Here is a 20020-nt window from a genome sequence, read left to right as displayed (position 1 = left end):
ACAGGGAGGGACTGTATCCCAAGACCGAAAGTTAATCATTTAACACCCAACTGGAAGCTGGAAAGTAAGTGACCTTCTGGAATTTTCTGTTGAAACCTGATCGTGAGCTGTCTGTGGTACCAATGAAACATCCATCACCGATTTTAAATGTGCGGCTAGGCGAGCTTAAATTTGTTTTTGCACAGGTTTCCTCAGTGTTTGTACCAGAAAGTCACCTCTCCCTCCACCTCCCAACACATAGAGTGTTATCAACCTCAGCCCTTAACTGAAGTTGTGTCAAAAAATGAGATCATCGTTCACTATTTGGCTAAAAATGGCCGAATGTCATTAAACACTTCTGTTTGTCCTTTGGAACCCAGTTAGGAGGAGGTGAGGCTGACTGAATTTATAAACCTAATTAAAGCATAGTGGTGGGAGGAGCTGAGGTACTTAAAGCTGACAGCTGAAGGCTGGGGCTTTCAAAGTGTCCAACCCCAGTGATCCAAATGAGCAGTTATCGAAAGCAGAACACTTCCCTTTAGGAGCTGGTAATTACATCCAGGCGAAATTCAAAGTCATAGCACGTTTTAAACCAGTGAAGAATTAAAGAGGAGAGGAAATGCCTCCTTTAACTGAAAAAGTGGATCCAAGGTAAGGAATGTGTTTCTCTTCTTGTTAAATGATAAATACAATTGCTTCTTTCCAAAAACAACTATATCACTCTCTTAAAGGGGCAATGTCTTCATGCAAAGATATTTAGCCCATTCGTTTTGGTAGAGGAGAACAGTTTGTTGGTTTTCTTATAATGCACATCGATATCTTTATGCTGTTTCACTCTGCACTGATAAATAACAAAGGGTTTGAAATATTTTTTTGTAATTACAACAATGCATAACTAAGATGCAGCTTAAACTACACTCTTGCTATGTTTCATGCTATTTTAAGTTTGTGTCCAGTAGGAAGGGTTAAACTAGTAACTGGGAAGCTTGTGTTAAATTTTGAACTGTTTGTGCTGAAGTAAATGTTGGCTCTGCGGTGGAGTTTTTTCTCACCTAAATTTAGCACGATGATGTTAGTTTACAATTTGACGGGGTAGATTAAGTGGATGGAGAGTGAGGAGCTGGCGATGGAAAATGCCTGGCACGGTGCAGCTTCCTGAATGGGTCGCATTGATACCCAATATGTTGCCGGCCTGACTTCATGTGTTTCCAAATTTGGCAGACAGATCACGCTTGCAGTTGGTGGCGTCATGCTGTGGATCAGAGAGTTAGTTTACATTCCTCTGGTCTCGTTGGAAACTGTCATTGCGTCTTTGAAGTATTAAAATAAATGTGGCACGGGGTGAAGCCTATCAGTGGAATGTACCATAGTGTGACTTGTTTACTATTACTGAATGTCCATTTGGATTACTGACAGAACTGGAGCATCAGTACAAGAACTCCTTTAGAATTAAGAGTGAAAAAAGGCTTTGCCACTGACCTAATGTGTAAAGGGACTGCCTGATTATTAACTGTACAGCCCAGAAATTTCCAGGCTTGATTTTAGGCCTGTGCGGCAGCATCTGATCCTAACTGGGGGAATAGGGCACTTCCGTGCTTCCTTAGTTGAGTAGGGGGAAATTCAGCCATGACCCCGGTTCTGGGCGTCTGAATGTTGGGTTAAGACAAAAATTGGCTCCGTGGAGATGCCTCCACAGTTGAATAGTCTGCTGACATTCACTGCTAGGGTTGACATTTGAAGAATGAGCATTGTAGTACAGTGTATTAGTACTGCGAGTACAGTAGGATAGCCATTGGCTATAGTATCGCATGGGACATCAGCAGGGGGATGGATCTGACTGGAGAGGAGGGGAGCAAAATAAGGAGTGGGGCAGGAATCGGGAAAAATAATCAAATTATTTTGAAGGTGAAAACATTTGCCATTACTGAACGCGCCAGCCCAATCAACAGGGTGAGGCTAATGGGAGAGGGAATATTCGCTTGGGAATGAAAGACCCTGGTTGGCAGATGGCAAACCAGCCAATGTCATAGCTCAGCTCAAAGACCATAACTATCCTTCTGGCCCGAAGGCCCAGGTATGAATCTCGGCCTCAATCACTGAGTTTGAACGTGTTTCACTCAATGGATCCTTTTTTCCCACTCTTGGCTGGTGGGGGATGGCGCAACAGAGCACTTCAGCCTGAAGTAAGAGCGCAGAAGATCGCCAGTAAGACCTACACAGTCTGGGGAGACTGCCTGCTCACTGTTAATCAGTGTAGTGTGGCATTTAGGTGCCTGGACAGTGATCCTACTCCACAAATTCCTGCGTTTCTAACTAAAAAAGGAGGTGTAGAGATGAGAGGAATTGGGAAGTAGAGATATGATGGTGGGGGGAGCAGAAATGGGAAGCAAGATAATACCAAAATGAGGGAATGAATAATTGATATTCCTTTGCAACCTTTTATCAGCTATTTTCTGACCTGTGCTAGCCTCCATTCATTTATCAGTGTACATTGATAGAGCTGTTGTCATGAACAACCATATTCCTCTTATTCCGTGTCTCTCCCACTGTTTGCCTCTTGCTGCAGTAGAGCATGGTGGGAGCTCGGAAACTCATTACAAGGGGTCATCCTTCAACTGTGAGCCTATCTCCATGGGGAATATCGGAGCCGGGCCTGATGCCAATCTCACCCGATGCCCCCTTTCCATGCTGTTCTAAACAATAACACCTAGTGCGAGTGGAACTGCTTCCTGTGAAACCCTAAACATGGCTGCACTAACCACTTGCTTCAGGTAATTTGGCTCACATTGCTGTACAACCAGTCCGTCTGACTACTTCTCAGAATCACAGAATTGTTACAGCACCGAAGGAGGCCATTCGGCCCATTGTGTCTGCACTGACTGTCTGAAAGAGCAATTCACCTGGTGCCATTCCCTTGCCTTCTCCACATAGCTCTGCACATTCTTCCTTTTCAGATAATAATCCAATTCCCTCTTGAATGCCTTAATTGAACCTGCTTCCACCACACTCTCGGGCAGTGTATTCCAGATCCTAACCACTCGCTGCGTGAAAAAGATTTTCCTCATGTTTCCAATGCTTCTTTTGCCAGTTACCCTAATCTGAACCCTCTTGTTCTTGATCCTTGCACCAATGGGAACAGTTTCTCTCTGTCTACTCTGTCCAGACTCCTGATGATTTTGAATACCTCTATCAAATCTCCTCAACCTCCTCTTCTGCAAAGAAAACAGTCCCAATCTATCCACTTAACTGAAGTTACTCATCCCTGGAGCCATTCTCTAAACAAAATTTTAAAAAACTGACGCAATGATGACTTTACTCAGTTGTTGAAACACTGAGACAATAAACTGCGAAAAGGAGATGGGTCAATCTCTGAGGACAATGAATCGCTGAGCTGTCCAGATTTGAAGGTCTGTACATGATTGCCTGTCTGCCCTCTCAGGTTGATGTAAAATATCCCGTGGCACTATTTGAATAACAGCAAGGGAGCTCTCCATGATGTTTGCTACAGTGCGGCTTGTGGGATCTTACTATGCGCAAATTGGTTGCCATGTTTCTTACATTACACCAGTGACTACACTTTAAAAGGAGCTTGATTGGCTGTAAAGCGTGTTGGGAGGTCCTGAAAGGTGCTATATAAATGCCAGGTTTTCGTTTCTCTTTACAGTGGGAGCATGAGAATTAACCTAATTGGCCTGGGTCAGGAAGGGGATCGAATTTTTTCCAGGCTTTTCCTGATTTACATCCAGTGAACCTGCTGGAACATGTGTGTGTATGAATGTCGGCAGAGGGTTACCTGGATTAGCTGCAACGAGAGAGTTGCCTGTTGCCAACTCTCTGTTTAGGCTGCTGTCAGGAACTACCACAAGGGCAAGGTGGTGAATGAAGAGCTGTTACCCCCAACACAAACCTCTACATACCCAATGTAATCCCCATGGCCCTTATGTAGGTCTGAAGGGAGAGTATTGCCTGCAGAGGGCAAGAGCCCTGGGGCAATTAACAGATGGGGAGGAACTAAAGAATCGGGCATTTCATTTGCTGCCGTCTGGCGATCATGGAGTATTTATACGGAATGTTCCGTCAGGAGATTAAGTGGGTTGGGTAGATGGGGTAGGGCAGACTTGGGCTGTGGATAAGTTGGGCTTTTCGTCCCTGATTTATCCTCGTCCGAGTGGAGGATTTGTGAGGAGCCTCTGGGATAATTTAAGTCCTTGTTTTCATTCCTTAGATATGGTATGTGCAGAATGCGAGTCTTGATAGCAGTGTGACAAGCAGGTGAGCTATTCCTGGTCGTGCCGATTGCCCTCCGCTCGTCTGCTGATGAGTTGGTGGTGACACGCAGCTCGTTATTAGGAAGTGATTACTATTCCTGTCACAAACCGTTTTTACTGTCACTCAGGGTCCAGTCAAAAAACTGCAAGCTGGACTGCTCGCAGTGAGCCCAGGCAAGGGGCAGAGAGTCGTGGGTAGAAGGGGATTCAGTGAACTGTGTTGTTGTTGGGGGGGGGGGGGGGTGGAGGGTGGAGAGGAGTGAGTCATGAACTGTGGGTGCTTTTGATGTCACTGACAACTGCACAAAGAACACGAAAATAATTTAAGAATGTGGGTTAGTGGAGAGCTCACTCCCCACAGCACGGTATAATCGTGAGAAAATAGGGGAAATCCATTTGATGTTTGTCACAGTGTGGCACTGTTCCACTGATAAAAGGTTAGTGTTTCACTCTAAGACAAGCCCCTTCCCCTTCAGTCTGAATGAACGTCACATTGTACTCGGAGCTGTGTTTGAGTTGCTCGCTTTTTCGAAGTGCTGCCTAGTTCCCTCCTTGTACATTGCAATACTCTGCTGCATCACCGAAGGAAGGCAGAAGACTGACTGGTGGGGAACAGCACATTCAGATGAACACTGAACTGAACTGAGTTGTTCAGTGTGACACTAACCTGCCTGATTTATTCAGAGACCCCATACCAAAGAATTTCTTTATATTTCAGTTTCCAAAACTCCTTAGAGACCTGGGAGAATGTTGAACATTCCTTCCCTTTAGTTCTGAAGTAATCCACACACACTTTTTTTTTCCTATGTTGCTAGAATATTCTATGACCAAATGGAGCAATGAAGGCTGGATTATTTTGAGGAGTATATTGATGACATGACGTCACATGTGACACACATTTTCATTCCACAGAATCTTCGAACACTTGGAGTATTTCAGTGGCTCAGTACTGCAGTGTGCAAAGCCAACTTATCTACATTCTTCACAGAATCCTTGTTTGCTCTAGGAGTTTAAATTTGCGGCTGCTTTTCCACACCTTTTAAGGAGTTGCCGTAGGAAGGATGAAGCACTGGAAGAGATGCCTGCAGACCAGCTCTCTTACATTTTAACAAAAACTGAAGAAGCTGCCCATGTGATCTGAGGGTGATGGGGAAATAATTAAGACAATACCTTCCAGCAAGTATGTCGCTGGCTCATGTTAGAATTTCTACTGTGCTCCATCTTTTATTCACATTTCCCTAGTTCATGTCATTGACTCTCACTGGGGTGCAGTTCCACGGGCACTGTCTCTCACTGGGGTACAGTTCCACGGGCACTGTCTCTCACTGGGGTACAGTTCCACGGGCACTGTCTCTCACTGGGATACAGTTCCACGGGCACTGTCTCTCACTGGGGTACAGTTCCACGGGCACTGACTCTCACTGGGGTACAGTTCCGTGGTAGCTCCTTATGCATTGCCCTAGATCATGGCAATGGGCGGGCTAATGGACTTTGGAGATCTTTGTAGTAGCAAGAACCTTTGAAAATGGTGATTTGACATTTACACTGTGCTGCATATTAGTTACATTTCAACTTGATTTGTAAAGAGTCCCTGCAGCTCTGGTCTGGCTTTAGAACGTTATTCACTGATTACAAAGCACTTTGGCATAAAGTACATATTCAGTGCCGGTCACGGCCTTGGGGGTGCACTCTTGCCTCTGACTCAGAAGGTCAGACGTTCAAAATCCCATGCCAGGGCTAGAGCACGTAATGTAGGCCAGCATTCTCAGTGCAGTACTGAGGGAGTGCTGTACTGTTGGACTTGTATTGCAGATGAAAAGTTAAGCTGAGGCCCTGCTTGCCCCCTCGGGTGGCTGTGAAAGATCCCACAGCCAACTATTCTCCCTGGTGTCCCAGCCAATGTTTATTGCTGAACCAATAGATTATCTGATCATTATCGCATTACTGTTTGTGGGAGCTTGCTGTGCACAAATTGGCTGCCACATTTCCTGCATTACAACAGTGACGACCCTTGGCTGTAACATCATTTGTGGCATTCTGAAAGGTGCTATGTATAAATGCTAGTTTGTTTAGTTTGTTTACTATCTTATAAACCACCCCAGGGTCTGTCCTGGGGCCTCCACTTTCCATTATATTTATAAACTACTTAGACAAAGGAATAGAGTCATATATCTGACACTAAGGTGTCTCATTAAATAATGTAAATGGGGGCAGAAATTTTCAGAGAGAGAAAGGGAAAGTTTCAACTGGAGTATTGTGTCCGATCCTGGGCACCACACTTTAGGAAGGGTCAGCAACCTGCCTCTACCTCAATTGATAGTGCAGGAGGAGCCAGAGGATTCTAACTTAAGGGGATGGGCAAAAGAAGTAACATGCAGAAAAACTTTTTCACACAGCGAGTGGTTAAGGTCTAGAATGCGCTGCCTGAGAGTGCGGTGGAGGCAGGTTCAATAGTGGCTGTCAAAGATAGTTGGACAATTATCTAAAGGGAAAACATTTGCAGGGCTACGGGGAAAGGGTGGGAGAGTGGGACGAGGTGACTTGATCTTGCAGAGAGCCAACACGGCCAAGACGGACTGAGTGGCCCGCTTCTGTGCTGTAACCATTCTGTGATTCTGTTCTAAACAATGATTGATTAAGTGACTGAGCTCCATCTGCTACAGTTTTACCCAATGTGGTAAGTATAAGGTTTGGACTTATTTGAAAAAAGATAGATCGAATATTTTCTGAATGGTGAGCAAATTGGAACTCTGGAAGAGCGGAGAGATTTAGGGGTCCATGTACAGAAATCACTAAAAACTAATTGACGGGTACAAAAAAAACAATTAAAAAGGATAATGGAATGTGCCCTGTTTCTCAAGGGGGCTGGAAGTCAAAGGGGTGAAAGTATGTTACTGGTACAGAGCTCTGTTCAGACACTGTCTGGAGCATTGTGCTCTGTTCTGGGCACGGCACCTCAGGAAGGGTATACTGGCCTTGGAGTGGGAGACAACAGCCATTCACCAGAATGATACTGGGGCTAAGGGTTAAATGATCAGGACATGCTGTACTGTCTAGCCTTACATTCCCTCCAGCATAAAAGGTTAAGGGGGTGATCTAATTGAGCTGTTTAAGATGATTAAAGGATTTGATAGGGTGGATACACAGAAACTATTTCCTCTGGTGGGGGAGTCCAGAACAAGGGGGATTAGCCTTAAAATTAGAGCTAGGGCATTCAGGGAAGCACTTCTTTACACAAAAGGTAGTGGAAATGTGGATCTCTCTTTCCCAAAAAGCCTTTAAGACTTGGGGGTGGTTGATAGATTTTTGTTACGTAAAGGTAGTAAGGGATATGGATCAAAGGCAGGCAAATGGAGTTGAAATACAGGTCAGCCATGATCTGACTGAATAGCAGAAGAGGCTCGAGGGACTGAATGGCCATTTGTTCCCGTGTTATTGGAAGTTTTGATCAGTATTTTGCATAAAACCCTGGGATCTTCCATTGCAGGCTATGTGAAGCTATTCATTCTGACCTGTGTGGATGGCCAACTCGCAGCCTAATTGATTGATAAACAGAGCCTGCAGCTGCAGCCAAAAACACGTCAACCTGCAGACATGTTGGAGCCAATTAGATTTGCTGTTTGGTTTTAAAATATTCCCCCAAGTGACACCTGACCTCCCAAGTGTAGTGGCTGGGGCTCAGGGTCTGTTTGACAGCTCAGTGCTGCGTGCGAGAGAGCTAAATGGACACCTGTATAGTATTTCAGCGTTGGAATGAAGTGTAGCCCTTCAGGATCTGCTCTGGAGCTGGCTCCTCTGCTGTTCACTTACGGTCAAAGATCACTTTTGCAAGCAGAGCCAGAATTTTATTGAGTAGCCCATCTGTTGCGTGAAGATACAGCAATGGCATATGTTGAATGTTTTCTAGAATTTGTAGAATTTTACAGTCCAGCAGGAGTCCGGTCATGCCACCCTGCCAATGCCACTCTCCGAAAGAGCTGTTCACCCCTTCTTCTCCACTCCCTTGGCCTTTCCCCAAATCCTTCTAACTTATAACTTTTCAAGTACTTAGCAACTTCCCTTTGAAAAGCTACTGTGGATTCTGCTGCCATCGCTGTTTCTGGTCGAGCGTTCCGAGTCTAAACAATCCTGTGTGTATAAAGAACTTCTCCCTTTAGTCTTTTGTTGTTAGGTTTGTGCTCTCTTGTTATGACAGTGAGCCTCCTATGATGCCTGAAAGAGTCAACTGTGACTCAGTGGGTGGTGCTTTCACCTCTGAGTCGAAGGTCGTGGATCCCACTCATGAGACTTGAGCACATACTCCAGGCCAGAGGTTCTCGAGCTTTTTCATCTGTGGGCCAGGTGGGCAGGGCAGAAGATCCTGCGGACCGGTCTGACCCCACCCACTTTCGCTTTCCACTGCAAAAAATCTCATTGGAACTAATGGGAAGAATGGCTCTTCTTTTGATGAGACACCAATGAGGTGATGTCTGGTTCTAAGCCGGAGTCTCATGTTGGGCTCCGTGTTTAGCCAGTTCCTCCCTTTTTGTTTTCAGTCCCACAGTGTGTTGAAAATCTGATCGCGCAGCAGGTGCTTCAGAGCTGCAGTGGCAAATCCGCGATACACGGACTGCACGTAAAGTCAAAAGTCCATCGGACTTTTCTTGTTGAGTACCAGCTTCAGTAACCCATCTGATGCAAGGTTCACAAGACTTGTCCATCTCTTTTGGACCACTTGGAGGACCCTGTTGGTCTGTGGACCACACCTCAGGCCAACATTCAAATGAGGAAGTGGGAAGGTCTGAGACATTAAACTGATATGTGTCTGTTTGTTTGTGTGGATGTAACATCCTATTGGAGATGCATGGGGGCGTTCTCCCAATATCCTGGCTAGCATTCAAACAACGTTAGTAAAACAGGTGATCTGGTCTTTTATCTTGGTGCTGTGTGTGGAATCTTGCTGTGTACAAATTGGTTCCCTGCATTGCAATAGTGACTACACTTCAAAAGTACTTCTTCGGCTGTGAAACAGTTAAGAGATCTTGAGCATGTGAAAGCACAAATGGGACTTTGTTCTTTTCTTTGGGGCCTGTTGAGATTGAACCACATGGAGAGGGCGTCAGCTCTGACTGATCTCTGGGAATTTGAATGCCGGAGGTCACTGCATGGTTGCCGGACGGATTGGTCTGATAGTTCCTTTCTTTGTATTCCAGGGACAACGAGAGTCTTGACGTGCACAAGGCAAGTTCAAATATCACCATGAGTTCAGGTAAGCGCACAGCTCACGTTTTGCTCATTAATCGGAATTACTGCCCCAATCCTCTCTCTACCAATAGACACTGTCTTTATGAAATAGAAACAGGACGTGCTGAAAACAGTCAGCAGTCAGGCAGCTTCTGTGGTGAGAGATGCAGAGTTAACGTTTCAGATTGATGACATTTCATCAGAAACATCTTCGTGATTTTTTGGCTGTGCATTTGCAAGCCAAAAATGTTAATGTGTTGATAGAAATATTGGAAGGCATCCTGAGTGCTACAGGCTACTGAACTTTGGAGGGCATCACAGCCCAGTTCTATCCTATCTTCATCCACTGTCCACTCAGACACACTTGGCAGCAACAGTCAGTGGAATAGTGATTTAAGCTGATGCCCCTCCACCATTATAGCCCAGGTACACTGTGACCAATCCAAGCATCAAGCTGCTGAAGTGGTTCTTAACTTGACACAGACCATTGATCAAACCTGCCACCTTACTTGATAGTGTGACATGCACAGTGTTGTGCATTTTCCCATTGGACCATCGGAGGCGCTAGAACGCACCTTCTCGAACACCATTATTGATCAGCAATGGTCACTTTTGCTTAGATCCTGCAAATTTCTCAACAAAATGCCGACCTTTAGGGATCATGGGTGTAACATAGATTAATTGTGAGACCAGGGCGGGAACAGAATGTCACCCCATGACATGTTCAGGGTGCTGCATAAACGTGCCATAATGTACCTCAGCTTTGACCCAGGCATTGGTTCGCTTGCTCAAACTCGACGCTACTTGCACAACATTGTCTTTCCTTTTTCAACTTTTCTGCCCTTCTGATGGTGAACAGGACCTGGGTTCCGTGTGACGCCCTCCCGCTACCTAGCACTCCGTCCTTGTCTCTGAGCCTGGATGGCAAATACCTGCAGGCACTTCAGCCTTGAAATGAGTTGCAGTGAACCTCATGTCCACTCACATTGACCTTCAGTAGGGGGTCCTGGAGGAATGAACCTCAAGGAATATTTTCCTCTTGCTTTTAGAGCACTGTTATGACCAGGTGAGAAAGGGGTCTCGGGTTCTCTATCAGCCTTCATCTGGTCTTACCGTAACGGGGCTTAATTTTAAACACTGTTTTTTTATTAGCTCCCCCTTAGTGAATCCTTGTTCACTAACTTCCAATTATAATGCAAAGAAACTCGTCAAACAAATTTTCTTGGGTTTAAATAAAAAAGATTGAACTTTATTAAACTTAAACTCTAATTTGGTTAACGCCCACACTAGCATGCATACGTGATACACATGAAGATAGAGACTAAAAAGCAGAAGAAATAAAATGGAAAAGTTGCTGGGAAGAGGAGAAGGCCTGTCACAGGGGCAATATCTGAAGAAAGTACAGTAACCAAAACTTCGAGCTCGCTGTAGAACCTTTGATTGTAGGTAGGTCTTGCTTTTCGTTGGGGCCCAGTTTTCTTCTTAAACCTTGTTCGATGTAGGAGACTTTTCTCTCTTGAAGCTCATGTGTCCTCCGTGGGTCCAGAGGCTTGTGAGAAAGAGCAGGCAGGAGAGGTCTTCTCATTCCAGGAACAAACAGTCTTTCTTTCAAAAACTGTGCACAATTCCAAAAACTCCCAAGTTGGCCAGCAGGTTAGTCACATGACCAACTGGTTTAACCACTTCTGTGTTTGTGGATTCTCTTGTTCTGGCAGACCCTGGAATATCTCTTCTTACACAATACCTGGTGATCAAAGTCCATTTTAAGTTAAGTGGATAAGGAAAGTAACCTCTTTTGTCTCCATTGGTATGCAAATGTCCTCTATCCAGGTGTCTGGCAGCCCCTGTGACAGGCCTTCTCCTCTTCCCAGCAACAATTTGAAATTTAATGTCCATATAGTGAAATTAATATGCCTCGTTCTTGGCAGTTGGGGGCCCAGCATGACAGTACCCTCCCTCTACCACCTCTCTCTAGCTCAGGACTCCAGTGAAGTGCTGCAATTCATACAATAGATCCAATTTACTTGTTTCTCTGATAACAGTTAAAGTGATGTTGCCTTCAAAATAAAACTGGCAAACCTGTTTTTTCTGTGTGGCAATGGCAAGCGGCAGTTTTTTCACCATGGAGCTAGTATCCCTTATCCACCCTCCCTTAACCCAGGAATTTCACACTCAATGGGATAGATTTACAAGATAATGCCCAGATTTCATTGGTGCTGATTGCAACGGGAATGAAACCCGGGTGGTTTTTTTTATTGGGCATCTGATCTGTTACCAAAGTTGAAATTCCACCCAGGAATGAAGGGTCGGAGAGAAATGGGGTAAAGAAAAGTCTCAGTTCCGGAATGGAAAGTGGGCTATAGGAAAGGGATTGAATGACTGTTAACTTGTCAGTGTCCTTTGTGAATGCCTCTGTCTTCGTGCTCCAAGAGGAGGTCACATTTGGTTCAGGCAGATGTGAACTTCCTGTGCACTCACAGTACGTTTACTGTCGTCAGCCCCTAAATCAACTGGTGTTACATGTCACACCATGATATGCCTCTGCTCTCAACACACCCTCTCCTTCCCCACCCCCCACCCCCCCTCACCATTCCCTTGGAAAAGGAGATGACAGAAGATTTATGTGAGCGATTTGGTTGAGGACAGGGGCAGCCCTTTGAGTCTGAGCCCATTTAAAACCTGGACAAGCCAACAAACTGCAGTCAGCTATTCTGCACAACTTTGTACTTTTACTACCTGATCATAAGTCTGATGCTCTGCTGCCAGAGTTTAGTCTCACTGGCTGCAAGTGTGGTTTAGAGACAGGACTATAATACCACAGGGCTGATTCGGAGACCCGCACTCCTGCCTGGTGAGACACCACCTATCGGGAAGACTGAAGCCACCGTTTTCCCCCTTGCCACAAACTCCAAACCTTGCATCCCAACCATCCTCCCATTCTCCACCCTCTGTAAACTTCAAGCCTCATTCTACTGCCTGTAACCTGTCCTGCACGAAGTCTCTCTCGCCCCAAGAGTACGATACTCAATGACCTGTACTGGCTCCCACACCCCTAATTACATAGAATTTACAACACAGATTTACCAGCCCAACTGGTCAAAGCTGATCATGCTCCATAAGAGCCTCCCTCTACCTTACTTCATCTCATCCTATTGCCATATCTTTCTGTTCATTTTCCCTCATTAACTTATCTAGCTTCCCCTGAAATGCACCCATGCTGTTTGCCCGTGTGGTACGGAAATGCATTGGGAACCAGCTCTGATTGTGGAATTAGCTCCAATCCAAGGAAACAAGATGGGGGTCGCTGCAGGGTCAGAGTGTCGGGTGGAAGTTCTGCCCCATATCCATAGGGAATCCTCAGTGCAAAGTTCAACCCTCAATGTTCCAAATCCTGGAAGCTCGCTGTGTTACCAGTACAAGGCGGCTCTTCAAAGGGTGCTTTAGTTACAAGGATCACACTGGATAGTAATGAATACGGAGCCCTAATGAAGGGTCAGGGGTCGGATAATCCACTGAGGCAGTTTTAATGGTATTTGGGCTTCGTGATAAGCCTGCAGCAATTCAGGCCGGAAGGAATGCAACTCGAGAGTATTGATACTCTTCACGGAACTCAGAGCTCCAAGGACTTCTACTAATGTGTCTTATTAAAAAGCAGGAGACTAACTCGTGTTCCCAACCTTCCAGCATTATCGTGGTGTCTCCAGCAATTATCCAGCAATAATCTCCCAAACCAAGAGAAAAATTCAAAGGGGCATTTTTAAAAAAAAAAGTGTTTCTTTCATTTTCTTTGAAGACTTTTGTTTATTCGCTATGAATAGATGGGAGATAGGGAAAGAAAGGCTATTTGAGTGAGGTGATTGGAGGCAGGAGGTCTTGTGATAAAACCTTCTGGAATATGTCCAACAAGAGTTGGCAACCCTAATGCCTTCACATCTGGCAGAGTATCCAGAGGTGCCTGTCCCTGTTGCTGTGTGGGAGCTGGAAGGTTTCAGGTCATGCAGACGTCTGTCTGTTTGGGCAGGCCCTGCTCTATGTGGTGTCTCCTGATGTTGCTTCAGTGCAGGACCAGGCTGAAAATTGGTGAAAAGATATATATGCAGCCTTTTTTTTTACAGCAGAAGTATAGTTGAAGGAGTCAAAAATACCAAGAACCCACTTGGTTTACTGATTGCTGGTGTGCTGTGGTGGTCTGGACAGAGTAGATGGGGAGAGATGGGCTGTGGTGGTCTGGACAGAGTAGGTGGGGAGACATGTGCTGTGGTGGTCTGGACAGAGTAGGTGGGGAGAGATGTGCTGTAGTGGTTGGAACAGAGTAGGTGGGGAGAGATGTGCTGTAGTGGTCTGGACAGAGTAGGTGGGGAGAGATGTGCTGTAGTGGTCTGGACAGAGTAGGTGGGGAGAGATGTGCTGTAGTGGTCTGGACAGAGTAGGTGGGGAGAGGTGTGCTGTAGTGGTCTGGACAGAGTAGGTGGAGAGAGGTGTGCTGTAGTGGTCGGGACAGAGTAGGTGGGGAGAGATGTGCTGTCGTGGTCTGGACAGAGTAGGTGGGGAGAGGTGTGCTGTAGTGGTCTGGACAGAGTAGGTGGGGAGAGATGTGCTGTAGTGGTCTGGACAGAGTAGGTGGGGAGAGGTGTGCTATAGTGGTCTGGACAGAGTAGGTGGGGAGAGGTGTGCTGTAGTGGTCGGGACAGAGTAGATGGGGAGAGATGTGCTGTGGTGGTCTGGACAGAGTAGATGGGGAGAGATGTGCTGTAATGGTCGGGACAGAGTAGATGGGGAGATACTTGTTCCCACTCGTGAAAGGTTCAAGAAGGAGAGGGTGCTGATTTAAAGTAATTGGTAAAAGAAGCCAAAGTCATAGAGTCGTACAGCATAGAAACAGGCCCTTCGGCCCACCCCGTCCATGCTGACCATAATGCCTATCTATGCTAATCCCACCTGCCTGCATCAATTCCATATCCCTCCTATGCCTTGCTCATTCAAGCACCTGTCCAGATGCCTCTTAAACGTTGCTACTGTTCCTGCCTCCACCACCTCCTCTGGCAGCTCATTCCAGATACCCACTATTCTTTGTGTGAAAAATTTACCCCTTTGATCCCCTTTAAACCTCCTCCCTCTCACCTTAAATCTATGCCCTCTAGTTTTAGTCACCCCTACCATGGGAAACAGACTCTGGCTATCTACCCTATCTGTGCCTCTCAATTTTATATACCTCTATCATGTCCCCTCTCAGCCTCCTTCGCTCCAGGGAAAACAGACACAACCTATCCAATCTCTCTTTATAATTCAAGCCCTCCAAACCAGGCAACATCCTTGTGAATCTTTTCTGCACCCTCTCTAGCTTAATCACATCTTTCCTGTAGTGCGGCGACCAGAACTGCACACAGTACTCCAAATGCGCCCTAACCAACATCATTTACAACTGTAACGTGATGTCCCAACTCTTGTACTTAGTGCCTCGGCTGATGAAGGCAAGCATGCCATACGCCGCCTTCACCACCCTGTCTACCTGTGTTGCCACTTTCAGGGAACTATGTACTTGCACCCCAAGATCTCCCTGCTCAAGAACACTCCCCAGGGCCCTGCCATTCACTGTAACCCTGCCCTGGTTTAACTTCCCAAAATGCATCACTTCACACTTGTCTGCGTTAAATTGCATTTGCCACTCCCTTGCCCACTTTCCCAGTTTAGCTATATCCTGACATGAGGAAAAATGACATGAGGAAAAACTTTTTCACGCAGCATGTGGTTAAGGTCTGGAATGCGCTGCCTGAGTGTGGTGGAGGCAGGTTCAATTGAAGCATTCAAAAGGGAATTAGACAGTTATCTGAAAAGGAAGAATGTGCAGGGTCACGGGGAGAAGGCGGGGGAAGGGCACTAGGTGAATTGCTCATTTGGAGAGCTGGTGCAGACACGATGGGCCGAATAGCTGTCTCCTGCACTGTAACAGTTCTGAGATCCTGTGATATGCGTCCGCTCGTGTATAATCTGGGCAATTTGCATTAGAAACAAAAAATGGAAAAAAATAAAAGAAGCTCTCCACATTTGAATAGCCTGCCCTTTCACTGAGTGTCACACATGAGGAATGACTGGCGCAAGATGCAAAGGGGTATTAGACACCACTGGAGCTGTACCCCATTGTGAGCTGGGACTGTTTTACTTTTAAAGTAGCCCAGTGTTTGCAGTTGCGGGAGTGGAGAATTTCAGAGCCTCTGAGTTCGTTACTCCAGCTTTGTTGCTTCATGGAGACCTCTGGCTTCTGCTGACCCCACAGGGATTGGGGAATGGGTGGGAGGGTGCAGTCAGCTGGTCAAGTGTAGCAGTGCTGAATTGCAGGCTGACCACACCCTCCCCAGCATGAGAGGGGCAGCCTGTTCAGATGTATGAAAGCAAAAAGGGACCGGAAAATTTCATAACCTCCTTTATAAAAGGCCACCTTGTTTAAGCTTTTAAATGTTATTTTCAGTCCTGAGCTTGGATCTTCCTTTTAAGCAGTGTTCCTGTGTGGTATATTCTGCATAGGGATTGCAATCAGAGAGCGTCGATACCTGGAGATAGACAATCGGTTAAGCTGGGGAGTGGGTGTGGTGCTTTTACCAGTATCTATTTAATTGTTGTTCCACAAAGTACCACATAAAAGACTGGTTAACAAAATTGAGGCTCATGGAATAGGAGGGTCAGTGTCCAATTGGATTAAAAAAAAATTGGCTTAAGGACAGAAAACAGTGAATCTATATATGACTTGGATTTTGGAATACAGAGTAACGTTTCAAAATTTGCCGATGATACCAAACTTGGAGGTGTGGCAAACAGTGAGGATGATATGAATCACCTGCAACAGGACATAAATAGACTAGCAGAATGGGCAGACAGGGGGCAGATGGAATTTAATACAGAGAAGTGTGAGGTGATACATTTTGGCAGAAGGGATAGGGGGAGCTAATATATACTTAATGGCACAGTTCTGAAGAGTGTTCAGGGAGGGAGGGACCTGGGGGTCAATGTGCATCGATCTTTGAGGTGGCAGGACATATTGAGAGAGTAGTTAGCAAAGCATATGGATTCTTGGGCTTCATAAGTAGAAGTATTGAGTACAAAAGCCGGGGGGTTATGCTGCACCTTTTACAAAGCTCTGGCTTATGTCCAGTTCTGGTCGTCACACTCTAGGATGCGAGGGTCCTTCTGATAGTGCATTGGAGATTTACCAGAATTGTTCCAGGGATGAGGGATTTTAGCTAAAAGGTTAGGGTGGAGAAGCTGGGGTTGTTCTTCGTAGAGCAAAGGAGATTAAGGGGAGATTTGAGAGAGGTGTAAAAGATTATGACGGATTATGGACAAAGAAAAGCTGTTCCAGTTAGCTGATCGTACAAGGACTAGGGGCCACAGATTTAAGATTTTGAGCAAGAGATGCAGGGGGGATGTGAGGAAGCACTATTTTACACAGTGAGTGGTAATGACTTAGAGCCCACTGCCTATGAGAGCGATGGAAGTGGAGACGATGAATGATTTCAAAAAGAAATTGATGGGCACTTGATTGAAATAAACCTACAGGGCTATGGGGATAGAGCTCTTGGACTGCTCCACAGAGAGCTGGCATGGACTTGAAGGGCCAAATGGCCTCCTTCTGTGCTGTAATTATGACTCTATAATTCTTTTGTAGGTGTAAGATAACTTTTTGTTTCCTATGTGAATTAAATGTTGATGCTTTCACCCTCTGTGTTCCTAGCATAGAATCATAGTAAGTTTAAGGCACAGAAAGAGGCCACTTCGCCCATTGTGTCTGTGCCGGCCGAAAAACGATCCACCTATTCTAATCCCACCTTCCAGCATTTGGTCCGTAGCCCTGCAGATATACGGCACTTGAGGTGCATATCCAGACTCCTTTTGAATGAGTTGAGGTTCTCTGCCTCAACTACCCTTTCAGGCAGTGAGTTCCAGACCATCACCACCCTCTGGGTGAAAACGTTTTTTCTCCTTTCCCCTCTAATTTTTCTACCAATCACTTTAGAACAAGGAATAAAGAACAGTACAGCACAGGAACAGGCCCTCCAAGCCTGCGCCGATCTTGATGCCTGCCGAGACTAACACCTTCTGCACTTCCGGGGCCCATATCCCTCTATTCCCTTCCTATTCATATATTTGTCAAGATGTCTCTTAAACGTCGCTATCGTATCTGCTTCCACCACATCCCCTGGCAGCAAGTTCCATGCACTCACCACCCTCTGTGTAAAGAACTTGCCTCGCACATCCCCTCTAAACTTTGCCCCTCGCACCTTAAACCTATGTCCCCTAGTAACTGACTCTTCCACCCTGGGAAAAAGCTTCTGACTATCCACTCTGTCCATGCCGCTCATAACTTTGTCAACCTCTATCATGTCACCCCTCCATCTCCATCGTTCCAGTGAAAACAATCCGAGTTTATCCAACCTCTCCTCCTAGCTAATGCCCTCCAGACCAGGCAACATCCTGGTAAACCTCCTCTGTACCCTCTCCAAAGCCTCCACGTCCTTCTGGTAGTGTGGCGACCAGAATTGCACGCAATATTCTAAGTGTGGCCTAACTAAGGTTCTGTATAGCTGCAACATGACTTGCCAATTTTTATACTCTATGCCCCGACCGATGAAGGCAAGCATGCCGTATGCCTTCTTGACTACCTTATCCACCTGCGTTGCCACTTTCAGTGACCTGTGGACCTGTACGCCCAGATCTCTCTGCCTGTCAATACTCCTAAGGGTTCTGCCATTTACTATATACTTCCCACCTGCATTAGACCTTCCAAAATGCATTACCTCACATTTGTCCAGATTAAACTCCATCTGCCATTTCTCCGCCCAAGTCTCTAACTGATCTATATCCTGCTGTATCCTCTGACAATCCTCATCATTATCCGCAATTCCACCAACCTTTGTGTCGTCCGCAAACTTACTAATCAGACCAGCTACATTTTCCTCCAAATCATTTATATATACTACAAACAGCAAAGGTCCCAGCACTGATCCCTGCGGAACACCACTAGTCCCATCCCTCCATTCAGAAAAACACCCATCCACTGTTACCCTCTGTCTTCTGTGACCGAGCCAGTTCTGTATCCATCTTGCCAGCTCACCTCTGATCCCGTGTGACTTCACCTTTTGCACCAGTCTGCCATGCGGGACCTTGACAAAGGCTTTACTAAAGTCCATATAGACCACATCTATGCCCTCTCTGCTAAGGTGAATAGACCCTTCACCTCCACTCTATCCAGGCCCCTCAAAATTTTGTACATTTCAATCAGATCCCCGTCCTCAGCCTTCTCTGTTCCAAGGAGAACAATCCCAGCCTATCCAATCTTTCCTCATAGCTGCATATTTCCAGTCCTGGCAGCATCCTCGTAAATTTCCTCTGTACCCTCTCTAGTGCAATTACATCCTTTCTGTAATGAGGTGACCAGAACTGCACACAGTACTCAAGTTGTGGCCTAACCAATGAGTTTTACAGTTCCAGCATAACCTCCCTACTATTATATTTTATACCTCGGCTAATAAAGGAAAGGATTCCAATGCCTTCTTAACCACCTTATCGACCTGTCCTGCTACCTTCAGGGATTTGTGGACACGCACTCCAAGGCCCCTCACTTCCTCTACACTTCTCAGTATTTTCCCATTAATCGTGTACTCCTTTGCCTTGTTTGACCTCGCTAAATGCATCACCTCACACTTCTCCAAGTTGAATTCCATTTGCCACTTTTCTGCCCATCTGACCAGGCCATCAATATCTTCCTGCAGCCTACAGCTATCCTCCTCGCTATCTACCACACGGCCAATCTTTGTGTCGTCTGCAAACTTATTGATCATGCCCCCTCCATTAACGTCCAAATCGTTAATATGTACCACAAAAAACAGGGGACCCAGTACTGATCCCTGCAGAACGCCACTGGAAACAGCCCTCCAGTTGCAAAAACAGCCGTCAACAATTACCCTTTGTTCCCTGCCACTGAGCCTGAATGAACCTCAAGAATTCTGCTCCATCAATTCCTTTCACACTAAAACTATCCCAGTTAATATTGGGATAGTTATATCCATTCCTGTAATTTTCAATAACCCTTAATAGAATGATGCAGCACAAAGGAGGACATTCAGCCCATCTTGTCTGTACTAGCTCTTTGAAAGAGCTATCCAGTTAACCCCATTCCCCTGCTCTTTCCCCTTAGCCCTGCAATTATATCGCCTCCAAGAATTTATCCAATATCTTTGTCCTTTCAAGCAGCGCATTCCAGATCGTAGCAACTCACAGTGTAAAAACATTACTCCTCATCTCCCCCACTGGTTCTGTTCCCAGTTACTTGAATAGATAGAGTTAGCTGTGAAGACAGTGTATGTCTCCTTTATTCCCGTTCCCTCCTGCCCAGAGGTGCAGGTTTACAACTGGGGTACACTGGGGTGAATGGCCAGCAAGGATAAAATGTGGCTTATCTGTGATTCACCCTACAGTCAAACAGCTCACTGCCTGGAGTCGCGTAAAAAGGACGACTGGTTCTGTAATCATGAGATGGTGAAGGAAACCTATTGCAA

General features: G+C 45.8%; 1 protein-coding gene across 1 annotated transcript in view; it reads left to right on the top strand.

Annotated features, from left to right (window-relative positions):
• Positions 1–485: 485 nt before the first annotated feature.
• Positions 486–20020, top strand: part of LOC137355285 (sorbin and SH3 domain-containing protein 1-like) — a 147980-nt gene continuing 128445 nt past the window's right edge. The window contains exons 1-2 of the mRNA XM_068020241.1: positions 486–630; positions 9440–9495. Of these exons, the coding sequence (XP_067876342.1) occupies positions 599–630; positions 9440–9495 (88 nt within the window). The 5' untranslated portion in view covers positions 486–598. The remainder of the gene's footprint in view (positions 631–9439; positions 9496–20020) is intronic.

The sequence above is a fragment of the Heterodontus francisci genome, chromosome 42 (genome assembly GCF_036365525.1).
Source record: "Heterodontus francisci isolate sHetFra1 chromosome 42, sHetFra1.hap1, whole genome shotgun sequence".
Classification (NCBI taxonomy): Eukaryota; Metazoa; Chordata; class Chondrichthyes; order Heterodontiformes; family Heterodontidae; genus Heterodontus; species Heterodontus francisci.
This window is presented reverse-complemented; position numbering and strand designations above follow the sequence as displayed.